Consider the following 8,083-nt stretch of genomic DNA (forward strand, 5'->3'; position numbering starts at 1 on the left):
AAAAAATTAAAAAAAATTGAAAAACAAAAAAAAATTGCTGCCTGATGCTATAATGGAAGGGGACTCACCTTCCAAACACTAACACCTCTCCCTCCTCCTCACAGTCTTCCATAAGCCAACAAGAGTCATCAATAAATGTAAGGAATAACTTGTACATACTTTAGTACTAAAGATTTGGGTGAATTAGGTATAAAATTTACTTTGATGTTAATTTTTGAGGGAGTGTGGAATGGATTAATTTAATTCCCATTATTTCTTATGGGAAAATTTGCTTTGACTTACGATACATCTCTGGGAACGGATTACCATCTTAAGTGGAGGCCCCACTGTACATGGATGGTGAAATATTAAAGAAATTGTTCACGACTTTTGTTAGGCAAAAACTAGAATATGCAGCGGTTGTATGGTGCCCATATCTTAAGAAGCACATCAACAAACTGGTAAAGGTGCAAAGACATGCTACTTAGTGGCTCCCAAAACTGAAGGGCAAGAGCTATGAGGAGAGGTAGAGGTAATAAATACTGTATGCAAAAACTAAAAGATGGAAGAAAAAGAGGAGATATGATCACTACATACAAGATAGTAACAGGAATTGATAAAATTGATAGGGAAGATTTCCTGAGACTTGGAACTTCGAGAACAAGAGGTCATAGATTTAAACTAACTAAACAAAGATGCCAAAGAAATACTGTATAAGAAAATTCACTTTTGCAAACAGAGTGGAAGATGGTTGGAACAAGTTAGGTGAGAAGGTGGTGGTGGAGGCCAAAACAGTCAGTAGCTTCAAAGCGTTATATGACAGAGTGCTGGGAAGACGGGAGACCACAAGCATAGCTCTCATCATGTAACTACACTTAGGTAATTGCACCCAGGAAGCAGCCCGTAACAGCTGTCTAACTCCCAGGTACCTATTTACTACTAGGTGAACAGGAGCATCAGAGTGAAAGAAAATTTGTTTTCCGCCATCGCCAAGGATCGAACCCAGACTCTAGGATTATGAGTCCTAAGCACTGTCCGCTGATCCACAGCCCACCTCCCCCCCTCTGTGTGTGTGTGTACATATGTTCAGGTATACAGTGGCGCCTCGATTAACGAGTTTAATCCATTCTGCCACCAATCTCGTCCTGTGGAAAACTCGTCTTGTGAAACAACAACAAACTGTCGTCAGAGGTGTCCGATAACCAGCGAAACGCTGTCAATCGAGGGAAAGCTCGTCACTCGAGACATATTTTCTGCGAGTGGCTTGCTCGTAACTTGAAATGCTCATAACTGGAGCCACTCGTCACTCGAGGTTCCACTGTATATATATATATATATGACTGGGTGAAGTTATGGTTGTGCACAGAAAAACATATTGCATGGGGAATATGGAGGTATGCATGCTACTGCATCACCTTTATTACAGTAGTGATTTCATCATACAATATTTCTGTTAACTCCTCTTCCTCCTTGTCCATTCTCCTATCTTCTTCCTTCTCTCCTTATCCATCCTATCCTCTTAATTGATGCTCCTCCTACTCCTCATTCCTCTCCCTCGTCCCTCCTCCCCTTTCTTCTTCACCTCTTCCACCCACTTCTTCCTCTTCCTTTCTCTGCCTTTCGGTGCCTAGCACCAGTGTTGTGTCTGCCGACGAAACATGGATATTTATAAAACATTTTTTGTGGATATTTATCTTTCCTCTGTGGATATTTATAAAACATTTCGTGTTCATAATTTATACTGTAGGTGGGCTGTAATATTGTTTTCATTTTCAGGCTGATAGTGAAGAGTATCATGATCGATACATGAATGAAAGTCGTGGGAAAGACCATCGAGAGTGCGATTATGAGCGTGAATATGAACGGGATTATGAAAAGCATCCTTCAAGTAGACACAAGCGTAAGAATTAACCACTCATGATGAAGCATCGGAATACTGATATTTTTTTTTTTTTTTTTTGCCAGATTTTTGTTGTCTATTATAAAATGTTTCTATGATCTGTTTAGTGTCTGTTCTCTATTTTTATGTATTAAAAATAAATAAACTTAATTATGTTGTGGCCTTGATTGAAGCGCCTCGTGAATATAAAATTAAAACATACGAGAATCTTATGTTCAGTATCTTTTTCTCCTGGCAACATGTCTATTGTTTAATTTTGTATAATTTGATTCATCTGTCTTCCATCTGGCACCTGGAAGGTCACTCTTACAAGGGACTTTGCAAGGCACTGTATAAGACAGTTTTTTATTTCATTTGATACATTAACCAGAATAGTTGACTCTGAGAATCAGTATGTTTGATGAGTGTGCACATCAAACACAGGCATCTGTATACAATTCACATATACTTTCTTAGATGTATACCTATGTGCATATGTTACTTTTTTTTTTTTTACCAAAATGATTTTGTTGTTGAAGTACAGTACAGTGCATTAGTAATTAACCAGTATCCTGCATATTAAAACTGTATGTTATACAGTTTTAACAATAGAGTATATACAATGTATATACTGTCTTGTTAAAGGAATGTTCAAGGTACACACAGTTTATAGCTGGTATGTAGACAATTTGTGTAGTTCAGTTCATAGGTGAAAATGTTAATTCCATTTACACCAGATCTACATTGAGTGTTGGGACACCATGTGTGTGTACACCTGTGTGTGCACGTTGTGCGTATGTGCATGTTGTGCATGTTTTATATGTGTGCATGTTGTGTATGTGTGCATGTTGTGTGTGTGTGCGCGTGTGGGCATGTTATGCGTGTGTGTGTTTCAGTGCATATATGGCATAGGTTTAGATATTAAGTTCACAGATGCCGTGTGTGTTTATTTTCAGACTATAAGTGTTTTGCTTAGGGGTATTTATACCACTCACGTGTGCAGGTTTTTACCCAACATGCAGGTTGTGTACTCCCTCCACATACACTGTGTGTGTGTGTGTGTGTGTGCTCTACATACATGTTACATTTTATGTGTATGGCTTGAATATGGGCATTCAAGCCCCTTTCACTAAATGCCCATAAAGCTTGTGTAAAGATGACAAGTAGGGGTTCTGTGGTTAAATAATAAATAATTCACAAGGCAGTAGAGTTAGAACCTGTGCTTTTGTGCTATAATAAGAACCTCTTCAACCTCTTCGGGTAAACTTATCAATAACTTTTGACCTCCTCATATCCAATTTGTGGTTATACGATTAATTTCCAATTAAGATTGGAACGATACTAAGAATATACTAAGAATACCGTGTCTACTTTCAACACTTATTATGTCACTAACTTACCCTCCCACTGATCATGTCAGTGGTTACCAGTCAATTTTTATATACCTCTTTTTGACCTAGTTTTGTGACTGTTAGGTAGGACCCTTATTGCAGGGGTAGAAGCTCTGGTTCCAGTTTTCTTTGCTAGTGAGACAGGAATTGTATGTTACTCATTTGATGTGTGGTTCACATATACAATGATGCATGTTCAGCCCAAATTCTGAGTATTGTCATCAAGCCACATGTGTAGATGTTCATGTATGCCATGAGTGTGGTGTTCACTCCATGTACACCATATGTGAGTATTCAGTGTAAATACTGTACACAGTGTGTGTGTGTGGATGTTTAGTATATATACATTACATGTGAGGCTGCTGTTGATTACATACACACCATGTGTGAGGCTGATGTTGAGTACATACACACCACATGTGAAGCTATGTAGAGTACATATACACATATGAGGCTGATGTTGAGTACATATACACCACATGTGAAGCTATGTTGAGTACATATACACATATGAGGCTGATGTTGAGTACATATAAACCACATGTGAGGCTGATGTTGAGTACAGCCTCATAAACACCATATGTGAGGCTGCTCATTCAGCATACATCATAGGTGCTTGCATTCAGTCTTCATAAGTCATGACATGACAGCCAAGTTTATGTACTTCATGTGGATGGATGTTTGATATAAATACAATGTGTATGTATGTGTAAATGATGAGTCTTTATATATCATGTTTGTGGCTCATTCCCACTATTCACCACATACGCAAATGTTTAATAAATTTATATATCATGTGTTTTAAGTGAGGGTGTATGCATGTGTGATATGTTTGAATGTTTGGCTAATTTGAATGTGGGTGTTGTGCATATGCAGCGTGGGTGTTCAGAATTCAATATAAAGACCTTGATTTTTTTTTTGGTCATCAGTGTACACACACACACACGCACACGCACACACACTTTCATACATTTTCTCTTTCGTTAATTCTCTCTTTCTTTCAGTCTTATTCTAATTCTCTTTCTCCTTCTTTTGTCGTCCTCCCTCATCATTCATTCACTCACTCATTGTGTGAATTGGAATGTGTGGTTGGTTTATGTACTGAGTGAGTGGTGCCTATATTCCCATAAATGTGGATGTCCTCCATTAAACATGTTGTCATCCACATGCAGCATATGTGAGGGCTTTGTCCATATCCACCGCAAGTGCTGATGTTTTCTGCATGAGCCCATGTTTGGTTATTGAGTTCAGCTACACGAGGGGGTTCTTAGTCTGGGCGAATGCGTACCTCTGATGCTTTCTGTATTTTTTATTTGTATCAAGGTTGTTCTAGTATGTACATGTTTGAGGTCGCTAAAGCAACTTTGAAATGTATAAATACTAGGGAGAGCACCAAGAGTATGAAGTAGCCCAGGTTGAGTGCCTGTTTTATACATCACGTGCAGAAGTGCTCAGCCCACATACCTTAAGTGTGAAAATGTTTTCATTTAAAGAAACTCGTCTTAACTTTAGTTCTTGTACTGTGAGAATCAGCGCATCATGTAGGGCACTTCCTAATGCCATCAGTAACATAGCTCATAGTTTTACATTGTGGTACAAATTATTGTAAATAATAATAATTAATGTTTTCTAGACATTTTTCTGTCTCCAGATTAATAGTTCTCCAGTAAGGAGTACTTTAGAAAGGTGAAATTGTTTGTCTTTAATATTATAAAAAAGTATTTTATAAAGGCTGATTTCATTTGTATTATCTTTTTAATTGTATGATTTATATCAAATATGATCCTTAAATATAATGTAAATTGTACATTTTAAAAATTATGATTATTAAAATGAGTTTTAAATTTTTTTAAAAAGTCCAGATTTACTGTACTCAACCCAAGCTGCAAGCTCAGGATTTTGCTCATCAATTTTGAGTTAACTATTAATATATTGGTACTTAATTCCATAAAAAAACATTTTCAAATGAAAGTGAGTTTTTTTTCTCAAACTGTGTCATCTTGTCTAAACATCACTTAATATCACCTAAGAAAGTATAGGAATTTTATTAAATTTCAAAGGATTACATTTGCAATAATTTAAAATTTATATATCCAGAAAATATTTTATATTTTAATATAACAGTCTTGAAAATAATCAGTCCTAGATCTCACTAATGAGATTATATTTTATATATAAAAGTGCAATCAACAATTATTTACGTTTTGGATCAGCATTTCCGGTTTTCTGTTTAATGTATATATAGTGAAGTTGAGCTGTGCAGTCACCATTATGTATAGTGGAATGGAGTTATGCAGTCACCATCATGTATAGTGAAGTTGAGCTGTGCAGTCACCATTATATATAGTGGAGTCGAGTTGTGCAGTCACCATTATATATATTGTGGACTTGAGCTGTGCAGTCACCATTATATATAGTGGAGTAGAGTTGTGCAGTCACCATTATATATATTGTGGACTTGAGCTGTGCAGTCACCATTATATATAGTGGAGTAGAGTTGTGCAGTCACCATTATATATATATATTGTGGACTTGAGCTGTGCAGTCACCATTATATATAGTGGAGTTGAACTGTGCAGTCACCATTATATATAGTGGAGTTGAACTGTGCAGTCACCATTATATACAGTTCTGCATTTAAATGGTGCATAGTCAACATTGTGTACTGAAGTTGGACCTTGCACAGTCAGCATTATGTATACTGAATATAAACATTGCAGTCAACATTTTATACAACCAGTTTGCGACATGTAATCTGTAAGGTAAAATGGGATTAAACAACTATTTTATTTTATGTATTTTTGTTTTGCTTTTACACACAACTAAATATCAATATTGCAGAGAATAAAAATAATATATATATATATATATATATATATATATATATATATATATATATATATGTCGTACCTAATAGCCAGAACGCACTTCTCAGCCTACTATTCAAGGCCCGATTTGCCTAATAAGCCAAGTTTTCATGAATTAATGTTTTTTTCGTCTACCTAACCTACCTAACCTAACCTAACCTAGTTTTTTTTGGCTACCTAACCTAACCTTACCTATAAATATAGGTTAGGTTAGGTTAGGTAGGGTTGGTTAGGTTCTGTCATATATCTACGTTAATTTTAACTGCAATAAAAAAAAATTGACCTCATACATAGAGAAAATGGTTGCTTTATCATTTCATAAGAAAAAAATTATAGTAAATGTATTAATTCAAGAAAACTTGGCTTATTAGGCAAATTGGGCCTTGAATAGTAGGCTGAGAAGTGAGTTCTGGCTACTAGGTACGACATATATATATATATATATATATATATATATATATATATATATATATATATATATATATATATATATATATATAGATATATATATATATATATATGTCGTACCTATTAGCCAGAACGCACTTATCAGCCTACAATGCATGGCCCGATTTGCCTAATAAGCCAAGTTTTCCTGAATAAATATATTTTCTCTAATTTTTTTCTTATGAAATGATAAAGCTACCCATTTCATTATGTGTGAAGTAAATTTTTTTTATTGGAGTTAAAATTAACGTAGATATATGACCGAACCTAACCAACCCTACCTAACCTAACCTAACCTATCCTTATAGGTTAGGTTAGGTTAGGTAGCAGAAAAAGTTAGGTTAGGTTAGGTTAGGTAGTCGAAAAACAATTCAGGAAAACTTGGCTTATTAGGCAAATTGGACCTTGCATAGTAGGCTGAGAAGTGCGTTCTGGCTACTAGGTACGACATATATATATATATATACAGTATATATATATATATATATATATATATATATATATATATATATATATATATATATATATATATATATATATATATATATATATATATATATATATATATAAATAAATAAATAAAATAAAATTTGCTCTCATTTGATTCCAGCACTGTTGAGGCAGTTGATAGAGGTCATGGTTGTGGTGTTGTATACCTTGCCTTTAGCAAAGCTTTTGAAGCTTTATAGCATGGACACGAGTTCTCTCACATTGACAGTGGCTTGATGAAAAACGCAGACTAACCTCACACTTGTCTGGTGCCCTCGGGAAGTGGAGATATTTGAGATGTATATATATCTCGAAGTCTCTACTTCTTTTGTAGGGTCTGATGGTGTAGTGGGTTAAAGCGTACTAGTTATGGCAGCTACTGGAAGGTAGTTGTGCTTTCTGGGTTCGAGTCCCACTGGTGGGTGTTGTCCAAAGATTGTTAATCTTCACTTGTGGTTTATGCAAGTATAGGCTTATATATATATATAATATATATATATATATATATATATATATATATATATATATATATATATATATATATATATATATATATATATATATATATGTCGTACCTAGTAGCCAGAACGCACTTCTCAGACTACTATGCAAGGCCCAATTTGCCTAATAAGCCAAGTTTTCATGAATTTATTGTTTTTCGACTACCTAACCTACCTAACCTAACCTAACCTAACTTTTTCGGTTACCTAACCTAACCTATAAAGATAGGTTAGGTTAGGTAGGGTTGGTTAGGTTCGGTCATATATCTACGTTAATTTTAACTCCACTGAAAAGAAATTGACCTCATACATAATGAAATGGGTAGCTTTATCATTTCATAAGAAAAAAATTTGAGAAAATATATTAATTCAGGAAAACTTGGCTTATTAGGCAAATTGGGCCTTGCATAGTAGGCTGAAAAGGGCGTTCTGGCTACTAGGTACGACATATATATATATATATATATATATATATATACATATATATATATATATATATATATATATATATATATATATATATATATATAT

The 8,083-nt window shown here is 34.7% G+C and overlaps 1 protein-coding gene across 6 annotated transcripts in view; it reads left to right on the forward strand.

Annotated features, from left to right (window-relative positions):
- The window catches only part of tho2 (THO complex subunit 2-like protein), a 133,172-nt gene extending 127,129 nt beyond the window's left edge, over nucleotides 1–6,043 (forward strand). For all 6 annotated transcript variants that reach the window (XM_069300185.1, XM_069300186.1, XM_069300189.1 and 3 more), the window contains one exon: nucleotides 1,756–6,043. In XM_069300185.1, coding sequence (XP_069156286.1) covers nucleotides 1,756–1,890 — 135 coding nt within the window. In that variant the 3' untranslated portion in view covers nucleotides 1,891–6,043. The remainder of the gene's footprint in view (nucleotides 1–1,755) is intronic.
- Nucleotides 6,044–8,083: the final 2,040 nt, after the last annotated feature.

The sequence above is a fragment of the Procambarus clarkii genome, chromosome 43 (assembly GCF_040958095.1).
Source record: "Procambarus clarkii isolate CNS0578487 chromosome 43, FALCON_Pclarkii_2.0, whole genome shotgun sequence".
NCBI lineage: Eukaryota > Metazoa > Arthropoda > Malacostraca > Decapoda > Cambaridae > Procambarus > Procambarus clarkii.